The following is a 20,135-nucleotide window of genomic DNA, read 5'->3' on the forward strand; positions in this document are numbered from 1 at the left end:
ACACACACACACACACACACACACACACACACACACACACACACAGAGGGGTTATGTGACCTGGGAAATTTTGTAATCGATTGCCTCTTCTCTAACCAGGCCCAAGTGGTTCTTCAGGGAAAGTCCAGAAGTGTCATTATTCGAGAGCTGCAGCGCACAAACCTTGATGTGAACTTGGCTGTAAACAACCTGCTGAGCAGAGATGATGAGGATGGAGATGATGGAGATGACACGGCCAGCGAGTCCTACTTACCTGGAGGTAAACAGACACCGTATATACGAGTCACAGTTAAGACTGTGACATTTTCACCTCTAACAAACAACAATACCTTTGACATTGACAATACCTTTCATACTTCTACAGAAGACTTGATGTCCCTTCTAGACGCGGATATTCACTCCGCCCACCCTAGCGTGATCATTGATGCGGACGCCATGTTCTCTGAGGACATCAGCTACTTTGGCTACCCCTCTTTCCGACGCTCTTCCTTGTCTCGTCTCGGCTCCTCACGAGGTAAAGGCCAAAACACAGTCATGCTTGCATACACTCAGTGTTATGAGATTTGTGGCAAGATTTGTGGAACTGCTCGTGCCACAACCTCTTTGTTAATGTTGTAGTTTAATATAACTACTTGCAACACATTAATGCAGATATGAAACCTAAGAGGAAGGTGCTATTGAAACGGTGAAAGGCACTTCTGCATTCGCTTTGCGGCCCTATATGCTATAACCGCACTATGCAAGTTTGCCAGATCGGGTAGCGTTTAAGTGTATAAGCGTATAAGACATAAGAAACTACAAATTTGACTTGGTTTAAGGCAAGCGTTACAATAGTCAGTATTTTGTTTTTCTTCGTTTCTGATGTCGCAATACATCATACTTTCATGCAACATACTCTACCTTGTCTGTGGACATCGTTCATTCCAAAGCCGGTGCTGGATAAACAGCGAGCGTGCGTGCGACAGTAGGCTGCGCTAGGCTAAATTATTTACGACAGCGGTAATGTACAATTCCGCTTACAACCTGTAGGGGGACCGAAGAGGAAAAGTGCTTTGGTGTTGCTTTAAAACTTGAATGAGTTGAACAAAATGATCCAAGTGAAAACAGCTTCATATTATGAGACACTTGAATTCAAAACACTTAAAACAGTAGAAATCATTATAAAACTGATATTGCAGACTCTTAATTTCTGATCAGCTGAATTCTATTGTGACGTGTCAAGTTGCATTGCTGAAACTACTGAACTTAATAACACCGCTTAAGTTTAGGGCATGTCCCACTCTATTTTACAGTCGAATCATGCGCAAAAAAAACAAAAACAAACTGGATATAACTTAGCCAAATTATGTTTCATAAACCAGCATCCATGGCTATCAAATACCTTGCTGCATGTTTGTGTTGTGTGTGAGTGTCTGTGCTTTGAGAGAGTGTCCAATTGTCCTGCATGGTCATAGTCGTCGTTTCCCCTAATGAGCCCTCTGCGAAAGGCCCTGCAGTGCAGACAGTCCCCCATTAAGACCCTGCAGTTTATACCCATACATCTCAGCAAATGCTGGACACCCGTCAGCAAGATTTTTCCGCTGCTAATGCAACCCAGCAGCTGACAAAGCCAGATATTACTCAGTATAGTGTCTATGTAGCCCAAGCATTTTTAAAATGGGGACCATCACCTAAATGGTCATGGATCCTTTTCACCAGCGGTGTCATTTACGGCACAATGGTCAGTCGTTTCTGGTGTTTGGTGTCACAGAAGTACAGCAGAATTAAGTTTTATTACGTATAATAGTCACTTATCTAATTTGTATGAAATCTCACTATTCCGAGGGTCTTTCCCAGAGAGTGGCTTACTGTTATCCCACTGGTGTGACCCTATTGCATACCAGTTCTCCTTCTCCCCTTAGAGAGAGACTCTGAACTGCTCCGTGAGCGGGAGTCGGTCCTGAGGCTGCGAGAGAGGAGGTGGCTGGATGGAGCCTCATTCGATGCGGAGCGTGGCTCCACCAGCCGCGAGGGAGAACCGAGCCTTGACAAGAAGAGCGTGCCGCTGCAGAGCCCTGTCACTCTGGGGGAAGAGCTCCAGTGGTGGCCTGATAAGGTGGGCCTTTAAGCCTTTACTGTGCTAGATTGCCTGACGTTCGATCACTGTGGTGCATTTCAAGTTGTGATGCATTTAACAGAAAATTAAACCAAAAATGAAAGTTTTCATTAACTCAACCTCATGTAGTTTCAGACCTTTTTGACTTTATTCTGTAAAATATAAAAGCTATTTTGAAGGATGTTGGTAACCGAACAGTTTCCAGACCCATTTATTTCCATTATATTGACAAAAAGTACAGAGAAAGTCAATGGAAACCAAAACATTCTTTTGTGTTCAGCAGAAGAAAGCACTGCATAAAGGTTTGGAACAACATAAGGCTGAGTAAATGATGACAGAATTTGCATAATTTTTGGGTGTACTATTCCTTTAATGGTCAATTGTTCTGGTTCAATGATGATTAACATGTTTTCAGTTTCTGCATTTAGTTTCTTTTATTTTTGTGGAGCCTACGTCTTATTAAAAGGCTGAAATGCTTGTGGGAGAAATAGTTTGGCATAATATTTATTTTTATTTTTTCAGTTCTATTTATTTCTTTTAAAAGTTCAGCAAACTGGTCAGCCTGTTCGAGTCGGTCACAGTGGTGTTAGCAAAAGCCATTTTGTTGTAATGTGATGGCTATAACACCTGTTTAGATTCTCATTACTTGATGTCAAGGTCAGGTTTGGTTTTTTTTTTATATCGTATTTGACCTTTTATGACATTTCAAGATTAGTTCAGATTCACATGTCAAATGGTATAACTTGTCCATTTTTGTTAAATTATTTTAAGTTGAAAGTGATTAGTCTTTATTAATATTTTGAATTAGTTGTTATTTTTTCAGTTTTTATTTTAATTTTTTTTTTTTTTTTTTTTTAACTACGTCTATGTAGTTTTTTAGTTTCTAAGTTATTTTAGTTTTAGTTATTTTAGTACTTCAAGTTAATCTAATTGAAAATGAGAAATGTTGCCATGGCAACTAGCTAAAATACGTTTAAATTTTTATTTTATTTTATTAATGGTGATTCTATTTCAAGTAACAAATGGTTGTTTAATTTTTAGTAAACAACCTTAACCCTGATTTAATCACAACTTTTTAGTGGTATAAGCATTTTTCAGAAACTAATTTAAGATTGCATTTTCTAAGAACTTGGCTTGAGCATTTTAAGCTAGATTTTAAATTTTTTTTTTTTTTTTTTTTTATAATCTTGCACATCTTTATTTGACCTTTCAATGTAATGGCCAGCCTGCTTGGACAACACTTTAGATTATTAGTCTCCAATTTCCTGGGATTAATTTAGTTATTAATAAATAATTTATTTCTATAGTTGCTGAGTTCTGTATCCTTGGTTGTGTGATCCTCTAGGACTATGTAACAAAGTTTGTCAGCATCGGGGCTTTGTACTCGGAACTGATTGCCGTCAGTACCAAAGGAGAACTCTACCAGTGGAAGTGGAATGAGCCTGAACCTTACAGAAATGCACAAGTAAGATTGGCAATGCATATCAGACTAGATTGAACTATTTTTTTTATTATATCTCTATTTTCTGGGATTTTCTCTAACGATAATTAGACGATATTTTGCAGTGTGTTTATTGTGTTGGTACCTTTGGCAGGTTTAGGACTGCCGTGAACAGCTGACTCCTAAAGTTTTTGATATTATTCATATTCTGCGCGGTGGTCAGTTAACATCCGTGACAGAAATGACCTTTTTTAATAAGTTAAAATTTATTTTTACCTTTTATGGGCATTTTACTTTTTATAAAGCCATTTTTTCTGACCTAATTAAATGTATGCATCATCTTTGTTTCAAAATTCTTACATTTAATAAATAAATTCAATTAGAATAATACACACAATAGGGCTGTTGCCAATCAAAATGAAATCGGTATCAACATAATCTTTGCAATGCATAAGAAACACAGAATCTGCATCTGAAGTGACATTTAGATGCATTTACACAGGCCGTTTAATGCAGCCCATAGGAACATTAATGCATTTAACCTGCATAACAAATGCATAAATAATGATTTGATGTTTTGAATATTTATATTTATTTTAAAAATGAAAAGATACGTTAAATAGGAAATTAAAGCCACCAGTAGGTGGCAGCAAGTCACTGTTAATGCACACGCACATTAGTGTAACCTACTAGACTAAAGCGCGTAGTGTTTGCGTGCACTGTCTGGGTGTGTTTTTGTGAGGGATGTACTCGATAATGTCAGATAGCTTATCGTTAAAACAACAATTGCGATGATATCGTAGACTACATGTATCGCAGAATTTTGTTTGCATCATTGATTATTACTTTTGTTTATTACTGTAAAGCTTCTTTGAAACAATCTGTATTGTACAAAGCACTATATAAATAAAAGTGACTTGACTTGACACTGGTCACTACTGAATTTGATAAATCTCAAATCTTTTGTGCTCTCGTAGAATCCTTCTATACATCACCCCCGTGTCCCTTTCCTTGGCTTGACCAATGAAAAGATCACCCACCTGTCTGCCAACAGTATCCGAGCCACTGTGGCCACCGAGAATAACAAGGTAAGACGACATTGTGATATCACTTTACAAAAAGGTTCCATTTGTTAACATTAGTTAACTACGTTAGTTAACATGAACTAACAATGAAAATCCTTCTAAAGCATTTATTAATCTTAATTAGATTAGATTAGATTAGATTCAACTTTATTGTCATTACACAAGTACAGGTACAAGGCAACGAAATGCAGTTTAGGTCTAACCAGAAGTGCAATAGCAGCAAGTGCAGGATATACAGTGGTTCATAAGTGCAGAACATGGATATGTACTGAATAAATATAGAGTTGAATACTATTATAAACAAAAATTTACAGATAGATTGTCCTATGAATATAATATACAGATAACTCTTACTGTGAACAGAATTTACAGCTAGATATGTACTGAATATAATAATATACAGATGGCTATTACTATAAACAGAATGTTTACAGATAGATATGTACTGAATATAATATACAGATGGCTGTTACTATAAACATAATTTTACAGATAGATATGTACTATGAATATATATACAGATGGCTGTTACTATAAACAGAATGTGAGCATAATATACAGATGGATATTACTATAAACAGAATTTTACAAATAGATATATGTATAAGTTAGGCTAATGAGCAGTATAACAATGGATTTAAAGTAGTGCAAATAAAGTTTGGACAGAAGCTATCCGAGTGAGTGCAGTGGAAAGTAATTGCATATTACAGTTAAGGTACGATATTGCAATGTATATATAACAGTCGGTACTGTAAATAAACAGTCGGCAGTGCAAATGAGCATATTCCAGTCAAGGTAGTAGTGCAAGATGCATATGTAAACAGTTGTTACTGTAATAACAGTCAGCAGTGCAAATTAACATTATAGTATTGCAAATAACAAAATGGAGGCAGGTGTGAGGAGGGAGAGGAGAGTCAATCAGTATATAAGGGGAGTGGGATCAATGAGGGTTAGAGTTTAATAAAGAGACAGCTCTGGGGAAAAAACTGTTCTTTAGTCTGCTGGTCCTGGTCCGGAGGCACCTGAAACGCCTGCCGGAGGGCAGGAGAGAAAACAGTCTGTGGGCTGGGTGAGAGGAGTCCTTAAGGATGCTGCGAGCTCGATGCAGACAGCGTTTCCTCTGGATGTGCTCGATGGCAGGTAGTGGAGTCCCAGTGATGCGCTGGGCGGTTTTCACCACCCGCTGCAGTGCCTTGCGCTCTGCAACAGAACAGCTCCCATACCACACTGTAGCACAGTTGGTCAGGATGCTTTCTATTGCACAGCGATAGAAGTTCACCAGGATAGTGGAGGAAAGCTGATTCTTCCTCAGTGTCCTCAGGAAGAAGAGGCGCTGGTGAGCCTTCTTGACCAGGCTGGAGGTGTTGGTTGTCCAGGTCATGTCCGCCGAGATGTGGGTCCCCAGGAACTTGAAACTGGAGACACGCTCAACAGCCATTCCATTGATGTGGATGGTGTCGTGTGTGCCTCTTGACACTTTCCTGAAGTCCACGATGAGCTCCTTCGTTTTGGTGGTGTTGAGGAGCTGGTTATTTTCGGTGCACCATGTGGCCAGGTGCTTGATCTCCTCCCTATAGGCAGTCTCATCGTTGTTGCTGATGAGACCAATCACCGTAGTGTCGTCCGCAAACTTGACGATGGAATTAGATCCGTACACAGGCTTGCAGTCGGAGGTGAAGAGGGAGTAGAGGAACGGGCTTAGCACACAGCCCTGTGGTACACCAGTGTTGAGTGTGATGGATGTGGAGCAGTTGGAGCCTGATCGAACATTCTGGGGTCTGTTGGTCAAGAAGTCCAAAATCCAGTTGCACATGGAGGTGTTGAAGCCCAGGTCTCCAAGTTTGGCTATTAACTTAGTTGGGATGACAGTGTTGAATGCTGAGCTGAAGTCAACAAACAGCATGCGTGCATAAGTGTTCTTATTGTCCAGATGTGTGAGCACAGAGTGCAGTGCCATGGAGACTGCATCCTCTGTGCTCCTATTGCTACGGTAGGCAAACTGGTGTGAGTCCAATGTGGATGGTAGAGAGTCTTTTAGGTGTGCCAGGACCAGCCGCTCAAAGCACTTCATTACGATGGGTGTGAGTGCTACAGGGCGGTAGTCATTAAGGCACTTCGGGCTGGAGTGTTTTGGCACTGGCACAATGGAAGTGCATTTAAAGCATGTTGGTACAGTTGCTTGGGCAAGAGACAGGTTGAAAATGTCTGTAAAAACCCCAGCGAGCTGCTCCGCACATGCCCTGAGTACGCGTCCAGGGATGTTGTCTGGTCCAGCAGCCTTGTGCGCGCTGATCCTGCTCAGTGCATTGCAGACATCTGTGGAGGAGAGTGTGATCGGTGGGTGGTCAGCTGAGGATTTGAGCTTGGTGGCAGTTTCTCTGTTGTCTCTTTCAAAGCGAGCATAAAAGTCATTTAGCTCGTTCAGGAAGTTGACATCAGTGGCTGCGGGGGTGGAGTGAGAGGGTTTGTAGTCACTGATGGCCTGAATGCCCTGCCACATGCGCCGAGGGTCAGCGTTGGAAAAGTGTCCCTCTATCTTAAGCTTGTAGCAGTGCTTGGCCTCTTTGATGCCCCTTTTCAGATTTGCTCTGGATGTGCTATAGGCTTGTGCATCTCCTGATCTGAAGGCAGTATTGCGTGTCTTCAATAGGAGTCGCACTTCCCTGTTCATCCATGGCTTCTGATTTGGGTATGTGGTGATCTGCTTCTGGGTTGTGACACTGTCAATGGTGGTATTAATATAATCCAGTACAGAGGAGGTGTAGCAGTCAATGTCCGTGTGAGAGCCACTGGTGGCTTGAGAAGCAAACATACTCCAGTCTGTGTGTAGAAACCTTTCCTGGAGTGAGAAATCTGCCCCCGCAGGCCACACCTTGATGGTCTTCACTGATGGCTTCACGCGATTGATCAGAGGTGCATATTTGGGGGTGAGGAACAAAGAAAGGTGATCTGACTGTCCCAAGTGGGGGAGGGGTGTCGCGACGTAAGCTTCAGCCATGTTTGTGTAAACATGGTCTAAGGTTTTGTTTCCTCTGGTGTGACAGGAAACATGCTGGTGAAATTTCGGTAGCACTGACTTTAAGTTTGAATGATTAAAATCACCCGCAACAATAAACGCAGCTTCCGGGTGAACGGTCTGTTGTTTACTGATGGCTGCGTGAAGTTCTTTCATAGCAAACTTGGCATCAGCATCCGGGGGAATATAGGCTGCAGTTATAATAGTGGAAGTGAACTCCCGCGGTAGATAAAACGGTCTACATTTAACCATGAGAAACTCAAGGTTAGCTGAACAATGTCTCCCAACAATAGCAGAGTTTGTGCACCAAGCTTTGTTAATGTAAATGCACAATCCACCACCTCTGGTCTTACCGGAGCCATGTAATGTTCTATCCGCCCGGAATGTATGGCGTCCCGCTAGCTCAATAGCGTTGTCCGGTATTCCGCTGTTTAACCATGTTTCCGTGAAAATTAGAACATTACAGTTCAAAAGTCTCTTGCTGTATGTGATGTTGAGTCGAATCTCCTCCATTTTGTTCAACAGCGACCGTACATTGGCAAGGAAAATGCTGGGTAAAGAGAGCCGGTGTGGTGTTAGCTTTAGCTTAGCTCTTAGTCCTCCGCGCTTCCCCCGCCTTTGTTTACGATCTCGCCGGCGCCTGCGAGCACTTCCGCCCGGCCGGGCAGAGTGCATAGCCTCGGGTGATCTGGCGATCTCAGGAAGGAGTCGAAGGTTGTCCATAAAACTGTCGGAAATTCGCAAACCAATATCCAAAAGCTCACCTTGGGTGTACGATGTTAAGGCACAACTGTTCTGGACGAACAGACCCGAAATGAGCAAGAAAAATACTGCTAAATTACAGAATCTGGAGAGACCGCGAGCCTCGCGATGTACTCGCGCCGCCATCTTGGATCTAATATCTAATATATAATGAAATTAATGTTAATTTCATCATTTTCTAAAACATTATTGAAATTTAAATGTGTATCTGTTTATATTATTTAATGGAAATGAAGTAACCGATTAATAAATACTGTATTTCTCATTGTTAATGTTAAGTAATGCATTAACATTAACTAATGGACCTTATTGTAAAGTGTTACTGACATTTTATGAGAGTGGGTGAGAAGAAAATCATATGACAAGAGCTGATACAGTAAGATTGGGTCACACTTTATTTTACTTTCTTTGTTACACTTGTAGTTACTATAGTAATAACTATAAATTATGCACAATTACATATAACTAACCGTTAATCAAACCTGACCCTATAATAAGCTCATGTAGTTAATTTATAGATTTAAGTACTAAGTAATATCATTGTAACAAGGACACATTAAAATAAAGTGTAACCTAAGATTGTGCAAGAGCCGGTTGCATAAATCAATGATGCACAGTCTCGTACCAAAAATGTCCTCAGACCTCAAATTTCCATTAACCAATCTGTATTGTGTAGGTGGCGACATGGGTGGATGAAACTCTGAGCACTGTTGCTGCTAAACTAGAACATGGAGCACAAACGTTCCCAGAGCTGCAGGGAGAGCGCATTGTCTCTCTGCACTGCTGTGCCCTGTATACCTGCGCTCAGCTGGAGAGCAGCCTTTACTGGTGGTGAGTTTACAGCAGGGGTGTCCAAACCTTTTTTTTTAAAGGGGGCCAGATTTATATTGTGGACACTCCTGGGGGCTGGATAATTATTTCTAAATAAAAAATATAAAAAATACTAAATTTGTATTTAAGAAAAATAATATAAATATATATATGTTACAGTTTAATATAAATATTTTTTTTTACATTACAACTGTAATATTTATTTATGTATGTCTTAATTGTTTATTTTCAAACATTGCTTCTCATTACAAGTTTGGGCAGGTGGTTGGCACGTGTTCCCAAATGCACATTAAAGTGACTCAAACTCAGAGTAGATGCAGAGATGAAGTTTGCATGTAGCGTTTACTGCGAAATGAGCCACTTTGAGAGGCTGCGAACAACGGCGAATGAGCTGCTCGCGTGTGAATGAACAGTGCCACACTTCACTCTGAAACACACAGTGCATATATTTATTTAATTAAAATGGCAGCCTTCGAGATTTGATAATCACACAAACCATAACGCGAATTTTGGCTTATTTCAGTTTATCGTGTAGCCCTGGTTTTGAGCTATCGTGCTTGTGATCTGTGAATACATTCTGAATTTCTTTTTCCTCCAGGGGTGTTGTGCCTTTTAGTCAGCGAAAAAAGATGCTTGAAAAGGCCAGAGCCAAGAACAAGAAGCCAAAGTCTAGTGCAGGCATCTCTTCTATACCCAACATCACAGTAGGAACTCAGGTGAGGATCATGCTTTGGTGGAGGTCAGAAATAAATGTACTTTATTTGTAGAATTCAGTTTTTTTTTTAGAATTACCTCATTAAATGTATCAGTAGCCGCGTTTCCATTACTCTTCAAATTGCGCAAATTGAAATTGCGCATTGAAAATACGCTTAATGGAAATACGTAATTTACGCAAAAACTCCCGTTTATCGCAAAAAAGTTTTTAGGCTCGCATGAGGTGGTTTTCCAGGCAATTCGAAAAAGAAATATTTCGCAAAACTGCAATGGAAACTGTTTTTGCACATTTAAAGGTCACCTGACGTAGATGACGTGGTGTGTTTGGACAGAATACGAGACAGAGCTCTTTATTAAATTCATATAAGACAAAATTATTACGGGAATAATGGATTCTAAACCTCAAATAAATGCCACAATCAAGACCTCGAAGCAGATCTGAGGGAGAAACACCCAGAAACACCTCATATGTGCCGCTCACAAGTTTAAGGGTCGTTCCTTACCATTAATGCTTGGAAAACACACATACATCTCCTTCGATTAATAATAATAATAATAATGGCAAGTGCAGTGCCTGGGATTAGTACATAAACCTCCATTTTGGAATGATTTTACTGATTGCAAGAGGAAAAAATGAAGTTTTAGTCGCATAACATCGGTTAATGAAAACACCGTCATTTCGCAATCGTTTTTTTGTCGACATTTAGAAAAAATCGCAAAAGTTTTGCGCAAATCTGTAATGGAAACGCGCCTTGTCATCTTTTGTTAAAAACTTGAATTTATTTAATCAATCAATCAATCAGTCAATCAATCAGAATACTATAGGCTACAGGTTACTAATGAAATTTGTTGTTGTTGATAAAATTGTATCTTAACACTGCAAAGCTGCGATCTGAGATAGGGCTGAACGATTAATTGCATTTGCGATATTACAGTATGATAAAACGAGATTTTTTTTTCTTCACTTAGGTGTGCCTGAGGAATAACCCTCTATATCACGCTGGTGCCGTGGCCTTCTCCGTGAACGCGGGGATCCCTAAAGTGGGCGTCCTGCTGGAGTCCGTGTGGAACATGAACGACAGCTGCCGCTTCCAGCTCCGCTCACCCGAGAGCCTGAAAAACATGGAGAAGAACACCAAGACACAGGAGACCAAGTAAGATGGCTGTTTTTCTATTGCCATACACCTGCACCGAGGTATTTATGCTAAAAATAAGATGCTGATGAGTGTGCTTGTTCTTGTCGTCAGGACTGAGAGTAAGCCAGAGCTGGTGAAGACGGAAATGGGCCCTCCGCCCTCACCAGCGTCCACATGCAGTGACACTTCCTCCATCGCTAGCAGTGCTTCTCTGCCCTATAGTATGTACACTGAATCGCTAAAACCACAAGCTGTTGTACAGGGTTTATATGGGCCCAAAAACTACCCTGTGCATTTCCACTGTCATTATGCTACTTTTTCTGTAGTATAAGTGTTCTAGTCATGGCTTGACAATAACGATGGCCCAGAATCAGTTTTAAATTAAATGGTTAACTTCCCAATTAGGCGTGTGCTGCAGTTTTGTTGATTTGGTTTGTGTGCATGTATAACATGTTTGTTTCGCTTTACTCTCGTGGCCTTCCACTAGGGGTGTAACGATATTCGAACCGAACCGAAAAACCACGATACACCACCCACGATACGAATCGCGATACTCTCATGGCGTACCGAACACGACCGCCCCGCCCCCTGCTGCCCTGCCCCGCCCCCTGCTGTCCCAGCTCATTGGACCTCATGTCTTATGTGTACACAACGAATACAGCGTTGTTGCCTAACCACCATTAACCACATTTAATCGCAATAAGCTCAGTGTTTTGTTACTTTCGATAATAAGCAAGGTGTAATCTTTCAAATTCTGTCTATTTGATCACGGAATTCAAACATTAAATGTCGTTTTGGCGCTCTTTGATGTGGCGTGACAGATCACCGTAGGCTAGCTGCTACTAGGCTCCTCATTTCAAGTGGCAGCGCGGAGCGTGAGTAAACGTGATTCTTTTCCTCAGTTACAGAATAAACATGAATGGACACCTGAAGGTATGTTGAAAGATACAGTATACTTACTGAAAGGCATCATAACTCGTGTAATCGCTCAGTCATTGTTTCAACAGCGGAAATACGTCAATAAAACGCTTAGTTTTTCACATAGCTTTATTTAACAGTTACCTCAGGCAAGTCATTCAGTGTCCACAGCTTGTTGGTTTGCTAAGGAAATGAACTCTTTCACTAAATAAATGCCCTATATTAGCCTATATATTATATTTTATTTAACCTGTTGATGACATCTTGATTATTTAATGTATGTTTAAAATATCTGTCATGAAAATGACAGCAACTGTGTAAATGATTATATTTCAATAATAAATTAGAGTAAAAACATATGTTAATGTAAAAATTCCCTAATGTGCAGTTTACATGTTTTCATACAATTTGTTACTTGAGTGTTGATTATTATTATCTCTAAAAAATAAATAGCAACCGAATTTAGGCTAAAAGTCTAGGCTCTGTTGTTAAGCTTTAATGTTATAGTAATGTGCAAGTAAGGGCTCCTATATAGTTTACAGCATTAGCAGATGATTTTTATCCCTGCGAAACGTTTACTTGTAATTGAACTAATTTAAAGACAAGGACATAATTTGTTAATTAAAGCACTGTTAAAAAAAAAAAAAAAACAATTTTAGCTTTCTAAACCCCCAACCCCACCTAAATGAACCTAGATGAACCGAACCGAGACTTCAAAACCGTGAACCGTCAGTTTTGTGTATCGTTACACACCTACCTTCCACACATTTTTCTTTTTAAATGCACACGTAGTTTAATGACAATTCGGCTTTTCGTAATATTTATTCAGACTAGCGAAAATAAAACATGCAGAATAAATTAAGTGTTTATTTTATTGCACTCTTTTTAATTTGCAGCACGTATCTGTTACGTCGTCTTCAGTCAGAAATCTCCACTTCAGCAGCTTTTCATACGCCAGACTTTACAGTTTTATTCTTATCTGCATTCTCAAGGGTTTTTTACTGGAGGGTTTGTTCATATATCATTCGCCTGGTTTTATACATTTTATTCCTAAAAACATGGTGACATTTATTTTTTTCTGGAGTGATTTAAAGGGATAGTTCGCCAAAAATGATATTTAAGCCATGATTTACTCACCCTCAAGCCGTTCGAGATGCATATGTCAATCTTTTTTCAGACGAACACATTTTCAGTTATTTTAGAAAATGTCTTCGATCTTTCAGTGGTTATAATGTGAAGCTATGGGTTCCAGCTGATTCAAGACCGAAAATGTGCATGCATCCTTCACAAAAGTAATCCATCCGGCTCCAGGGGGATAAACGAAGGCCTTCTGAGGGTAATCCGTGCGGTTTTGTCGTAAAAATATACATATTGGAAGCGTCGTGACGTAGAACGAACGTAGAGTTTTGTTTTGCTCTGCTCTCTGGCTGCGCTGTCACGTTCGTTCTACGTCACGACGCTTCCATCTCCATGAACGCGCGCCGACCGCCACCGGAAGCCAGTTATTTTCGTTTGTAAAGTTTTAAATATGTATATTTTTACGACAAAACCGCACGGATTACCCTCGGAAGGCCTTCGTTTATCCCCCTGGAGCCGGATGGATTACTTTTGTGAAGGATGCATGCACATTTTCGGTCTTGAAGCAGCTGGACCCCATTGCTTCACATTATAACCACTGAAAGATCTAAGACATTTTCTAAAATAACTGAAAATATGTTCGTCTGAAAAAAGATTGACATATGCATCTCGAACGGCTTGAGGGTGAGTAAATCATGGGTTAAATATCATTTTTGGGGCGAACTATCCCTTTAAAAAGTGATATCAGAAATCCCTTGTTAAAAACATTGACTCTAATATGTCAACAAAATGTAACAGGAATTTTGAAACTCGCCAAATCCAAGCTTTATTTCTGATTTCTGTTCAGTAAATGTATGCAAATTACTGCATATTTCATTGGATAATGTGTAATTTACATATTTAAATATGTGATTTCAGAAAACTTGTAATATATCTATTTTTTTCCAATTCCTAATGTTATCAATCCACTGGGAAAGCTTTGCGATATCTATTAGTTATTTTTTTTTACCCAGTGGTGGCTTGCCGTAATAGAGTTTCAGCTTACAGCTGGCTTTAACTAGAGCCGTTTAAACATTCATGTTTGATCTTTTGCGAGATGCCAAAAGATACTAAGATTGCGGCTGCAGTGTTGTCTTTGCTAACCGATGACCTGCTGTGCTACAGAGCGAAGACGCTCAACACCGGCTCCAAAAGAAGAGGAGAAGGTGAATGAGGAGCAGTGGCCTCTACGAGAGGTCGTTTTCGTGGAGGACGTTAAAAACGTCCCCGTGGGAAAGGTGGGTGCAGGCGTACACGTCGGCCAGCTTGATCCAGTGGAGACCATAACTACAAGCGAATTATATTTCTCCACTGTGCTTAATTATTATCCTCATTTTTGCAATGCATAAACCTTTTCACGTAATAAGAATTTCCAGTTATAATAGATGACATTTATATAAGTATACTGTGTTTTTACACTTGATGTTCCTGTCTGTTTTATCTCTGCTCTGTGTGTGATGCTTTGCTATTACACCTCATTTGCAACAGTTCTCTCTTTTGAACTCAAGGTGCTAAAAGTCGATGGTGCATATGTTGCTGTGAAATTTCCAGGGACGTCGAGCAGCGTGAGCAGCCAGAGCGCAGCTCCCACTGACTCTGACCCCTCCTCACTGCTGCAAGACTGTCGACTGCTCAGAATAGATGAGCTACAGGTAAACGCACACTTGCAGCTGTAAAAGTGCACTGTCATTTGCAGAATCTGAAAAAGCATTGGTGGATAATTCAAAATGCCATTTTGATGGATTATAAATTGACAATTTTAGGTCTAATTTATTGTTGTTAAAACAGTATCAGGCTGTGAATTGTCATTTTTAATTGTTGCATATGTTAAATTTGGCTGTATCAGATTTTGAATGTCAAGGAACCCTAAATATTTCTATGCGAGGGAACAGCTTCCTAAAATATAAAGGCATTTGTATGTTTTCCACATTATTTTATATATAAAAAATACTGTTTTAGATATTTAAATTTACTTTTATAATATCATTATACTGAAGCAAATTATTAAAATATGATCTGGAAAATATTTGGTTGACCGCATATATATGAGATTAATATATATTTTTTTTCTTTTCACAAAACTGTTAATTGTTAATGTTTTGTCAATAGTTTAAAATAATCACAATGAAAATCGTGATTTCTTACTAGTCTTTTGAAAGCAGAATGGTTATATTGGTGAACGATAAATAATTCATTGCGTTACGCATTTGTAATATGTTTATATGTATTTAAATATATTAAAATTATATATATCACAAATATATTTTAAGTGTCTGGACCCCTGTTTGAAAACCTTTGGTCTGTATAGATATTGAAATATGAAAACAAACATGACAGAATTTTTAACTGAGAGACTTTTGTTCCCCTTTTGAACAGGTTGTTAAAACTGGTGGAACACCAAAAGTTCCAGACTGTTTTCAGCGCACGCTTAAAAAACTTTGTATCCCAGAAAAAGCAGAAATTTTAGCTGTGAATGTTGACTCCAAAGGTGACTACTGTTTTCAGATTCATCAGACTTCATTTTGTTGTGAATTTGCCCTGTCATTGACGGCTCTGATGTCTTGCGTCCTTGCAGGAGTTCATGCTGTGTTGAAAACAGGCAGCTGGGTACGGTACTGTGTCTTTGACTTGGCCACCGGAAAAGCGGAGCAGGAGAATCACTTCCCTACCAGTAACCTGGCCTTTCTCGGCCAGAGTGAGCGTAATGTGGCCATCTTCACTGCTGGCCAGGTGAGACCATCACACAGCCTGATATGTTTCATACACCTGAGGAGACTTTCCATTTCTCCTTGCCTGTTTTAACTTTCTCATGTTTGCATATCCTCAGGAGAGTCCCATCATTTTGAGGGATGGTAACGGCACCATTTATCCCATGGCTAAAGACTGTATGGGTGGAATACGTGACCCTGATTGGCTAGACTTGCCGCCTATTGCCAGTCTAGGCATGGGAGTTCACTCGCTTGCCAACCTTCCCACTAACTCCACAATCAAAAAGAAGGCAGCCATCATCATCATGGCTGTGGAGGTATACTACACCAGCCTGTTAAAGAATAGACATTAGTTATTTAAAAAATTGAAACATTAATTAGAAACATTTAGGAGTGCACAAAGAACTTCAGGGGTACATTTTAAAATGTATCAAATAATTGGTTCTCCTTAATTGAGGAGAAATTTACAAGCAAAACTAATGTTTTTTTAACACGAAAAGTAAACTAGATTTTTAAATTTCTGTTTCAAACTGTATATATATATAAATAATATTAAACAAAATGCCCGATACAGTTTTGAGTAACCAAAACACAAATAATTAATCAGAACAAAATAATCTGCATAATGCAGGATTTTAAATTATGAGCAATCCCAAAATACACCAAGACTGTTATGAAATGTTTAGAAATTTACTACTTCCAGCTTTTCTTTCAAAAAAAGATGTGGGAGTAAAAAAAATCACTTTTACAACTTTAAAATGTGTAGTGCTCATATTAATTGCATTAAAACATTGCCTTTTGAAGTTTAATAATCATCTTAAGCCCCAAATAAAAACTACTTAAGATATTTAAGACTTTTTTTCTTTTTTGATGACTGAATGCGAGTTAAGTCCTGATTTCCGGTTAATATATTGTTTGCGTTTTAGAAGCAGACGCTGATGCAGCACGTGCTGCGCTGTGATTACGAGGCGTGCAGGCAGTACCTGATCAGTCTGGAGCAAGCAATGCTACTGGAGCAGAACCCACACGCTCTCGATGTTCTGCTGAGCCACCGCTGTGACGGCAACCGCAACGTCCTCCACGCCTGCGTCTCCGTCTGCTTCCCCGTCAGCAACAAGGAAACCAAGGAGGAGGAAGGTAAGCTTGCATTTTTATAGCGTTATTTTTGTATCATTTATATACATTATTAATCATTAAAAGATAGTAGTCTCGTTACGATATCTTAGTCCTTAATGACAACGATTCGCTCTGCCACTGACCCTCAGATATGAAACGGCTTCAAACAACCACACAGGATCATTATTTCTGTTACAGTAATTCAAATTATCACAGAAATACTGGGATACGTTAGCGACCAAAATAGAGTAAATCACCGTTTGAAAGTAGCTTGACTCTTAAAATAAAGATGGAATTATTACATTGTTGCACCGGTAGGTGGTGACGAGAGACTGTTAAAATGATTATTTATTGAATAAATCATTTGAGGTAATTAATCCAGTAATGAATCAAGTGAAGTCTTTGTGAATGAGTCATTGAATCATTCATTCAAACCGATTAGTTTTTTGTTTTTTTTATTCTAAATTGATGTAGAAAATAACATTTTGTTAGTTAGAACCTTTAGTAAATTACATGTTTTTTTGTTTGTTTTCTATTCAGAATCATGAAATCATCTCTATTTTAAACCAAAAACTATTGTAGAAATGTTATTGTTTTGTCGTTTTTACTGTTTTAAATGTCTATGTAGTTTATTCATTTCAGTTTTTTTTTTTAATTTCAATTAATGTCGACATTATTTAAAAATATATGTTAAAATGTAAAAATAATGTTTGTTTTTCTAGTTGAACAATTTTTATTAAGTTACTTTTTTTTAATCAAGTTAATAAAACATTTATTTTAATTGATGACAATCACTATAACGTGGAGCTTTATAGACAATTTGTAGTTGTTTTCTGAGATGACAAGCGAGGCAGCACATTAGGTTTTGGAACACAGCTGATGTTAGATGGTTATGAAAGCCAGCCTGAGATGACTTCATTGCTGTACGATGTGTTTCAGAAGCAGAGCGGTCTGAAAGGAACACGTTCGCTGAGAGGCTCTCTGCGGTCGAGGCCATTGCCAATGCCATTTCAGTGGTATCCAGCAACAGCTCCGGGAACCGCACAGGGTCATCCAGCAGCCGGGGGTCAGTATTCAGATTCACTGGGATACAGAAAAGCATTTCACATGAGGAGCATTTAAAAAACAAAAAAACTCTTTTATTCTTCTTCCTGATATTATTGGTATTTAGGTTACACAGTAAATTATATCAGCCATTTAATTTACTGTAAACTCTCATAGCTTGTGTCTGAGTTGCCCTGTCACAGGAAAGAAAGATTTAAAAAAAATTAACACATTTAGTATATTTGAGCAACATCGACAATCTTATTATTGCCTTCCTTTAAATACATTATCTTAACAGCAAAATCAAGTATCGATAGACCTCTAGTTTGTATGTATTGGTCTATTTTAGACACTTTCAATACATATGTTTATTGAATAAAACGCGTCTTGAGTATTTTAAACTTAGTCGTGTTGCAACCTGTTCAATTAAATAAAAGAATCTTGAGATACTATTTTGAGGTTGAATGGGTTTGCTCTTTATGGATATACAGTCTTAATTTTATTTGTGCCTTAAAAAGATTTTAAAGTCTTAAAAAAAATATGTTAACTGTGGAAACACTGTCAAGGTATACATTTTATCAGTTCATGTATTCACAGGAAATCGAACCCATGAGCTTATAAAAACTCAAACAGTATATAAAGTTTATATAAAAATATACCGTTCAAGTCTTTATATTTGGTTGTCGATAACGTACAGTCATTTGACTTTTGATTTTATTCTCGTTTCTGCAGCTTGCGTTTGAGAGAGATGATGAGGCGCTCCCTCCGCGCTGCAGGTTTGGGCCGCCACGAATCTGGCCCTTCCTCCAGCGACCACCAAGACCCGGTTTCACCCCCTATTGCGCCTCCCAGCTGGGTACCAGACCCTCCACCAATGGATCCTGGTGAGTTCGGCTGTTCTTGGGCCGTAACAGATATATTGCATGCATGCGATTTAGCCTGATGTCTTACAAAACCATTTTCTCCGCTAGACGGTGACATTGATTTCATCTTGGCCCCTGCAGTGGGCTCCCTTACCACTGCTTCCACAGGCACCAACCAGGGACCCAGCACTTCCACCATCCCAGGTACGTGAACTGGCCTCCCAAAGGAAGCTCTACGGCAGTGGTTCTCAGCTGTTTTTCCTCCAGGACCCAGATTTTACTTTGGACATCAAGTGGTGACCCAATTAGACCGTGTTAAGGGCCGTTCACTCCAAGAGAGATAACTATATTAGCATCCACACTAATGGATCTGCTTATAAGTGCATTTGTCGTCTGCCACTTTGAATGCTTGGGGCTTTTAAAGCAGGATGGGTTCTGATTGGCTGTTAAAGTTTTTCATCTTTCAATAGCTGGATAAAATCTCAGTATATTTTCCTGCTTTTTTGTCCTTAGCCAATCACATGCCTGATGTATGTATATAATTTCAGTTAATGTATATTTTATTTCAAGTACCCAAATGGTTTTTATGGTTTTAAGTAACAATATTAACCCTGATACTGAGATTCAGAATAGACCTGCAACCCGTTTTTGGGTCAAGATCCCTCCAGTCGAGAACCACTGCTCTGTGCCATCATTTAAAGCTTTTTTTAGCAAGTTTTCAATCTCTCTTGTGTCTTCTGAAGGACCTTCATCTGAACCATCAGTAGTGGAGTCTAAAGACCGTAAGGCCAACGCTCACCTGATACTGAAGCTAATGTGTGACAGCGTCGTCCTGCGACCTCACTTAAGAGAGCTGCTCTCCGCCAAGTACGTGGCCCTGCCGCAGCTCTAAATCATAGCCAATCTCCTGTTAGCTCTCTTTGAGTGTTTGTATTGCTGTTGTTTGGTAGGGATGCTCGTGGAATGACTCCATTCATGTTGGCGGTGAGTGGGAGAGCTTACCCAGCAGCCATTACTGTTTTAGAAGCAGCACAAAAAATAGCCAAAGGTAAGTACATCGATGCAGTTCAACTAAATTAGATGCGTGTTTCAAAGCATTCAGAGACCTTTAGGATCTTGTGTTCTTGCGCAGGTGAACCGGGTCTTGGAGAGAAAGAGGATGCAGCGTCTGTGTTCATGGAGATGATCTGTCCTTCAGGCACCAATCCAGATGACTCTCCCCTCTACGTCCTGTGCTGTAACGACACCTGCAGCTTCACCTGGACTGGAGCAGAACACATCAACCAGGTA

General features: G+C 39.4%; 1 protein-coding gene across 2 annotated transcripts in view; it reads left to right on the forward strand.

Moving 5' to 3' along the window:
* Positions 1-20,135, forward strand: part of ubr5 (ubiquitin protein ligase E3 component n-recognin 5) — a 62,118-nt gene that overhangs the window by 13,178 nt on the left and 28,805 nt on the right. For both annotated transcript variants that reach the window (XM_084385662.1, XM_084385663.1), the window contains exons 7-27: positions 100-259; positions 365-514; positions 1,884-2,095; positions 3,441-3,560; positions 4,514-4,624; positions 9,076-9,230; positions 9,829-9,946; positions 10,914-11,098; positions 11,192-11,301; positions 14,240-14,352; positions 14,623-14,766; positions 15,491-15,602; positions 15,690-15,844; positions 15,942-16,139; positions 16,749-16,959; positions 17,878-18,004; positions 18,715-18,866; positions 18,954-19,049; positions 19,589-19,712; positions 19,796-19,893; positions 19,978-20,132. In XM_084385662.1, the coding sequence (XP_084241788.1) occupies positions 100-259; positions 365-514; positions 1,884-2,095; positions 3,441-3,560; positions 4,514-4,624; positions 9,076-9,230; positions 9,829-9,946; positions 10,914-11,098; positions 11,192-11,301; positions 14,240-14,352; positions 14,623-14,766; positions 15,491-15,602; positions 15,690-15,844; positions 15,942-16,139; positions 16,749-16,959; positions 17,878-18,004; positions 18,715-18,866; positions 18,954-19,049; positions 19,589-19,712; positions 19,796-19,893; positions 19,978-20,132 (3,006 nt within the window). The remainder of the gene's footprint in view (positions 1-99; positions 260-364; positions 515-1,883; positions 2,096-3,440; positions 3,561-4,513; positions 4,625-9,075; positions 9,231-9,828; positions 9,947-10,913; positions 11,099-11,191; positions 11,302-14,239; positions 14,353-14,622; positions 14,767-15,490; positions 15,603-15,689; positions 15,845-15,941; positions 16,140-16,748; positions 16,960-17,877; positions 18,005-18,714; positions 18,867-18,953; positions 19,050-19,588; positions 19,713-19,795; positions 19,894-19,977; positions 20,133-20,135) is intronic.

Source organism: Rutilus rutilus (assembly GCF_951802725.1).
Source record: "Rutilus rutilus genome assembly, chromosome: 17".
Classification (NCBI taxonomy): domain Eukaryota; kingdom Metazoa; phylum Chordata; class Actinopteri; order Cypriniformes; family Leuciscidae; genus Rutilus; species Rutilus rutilus.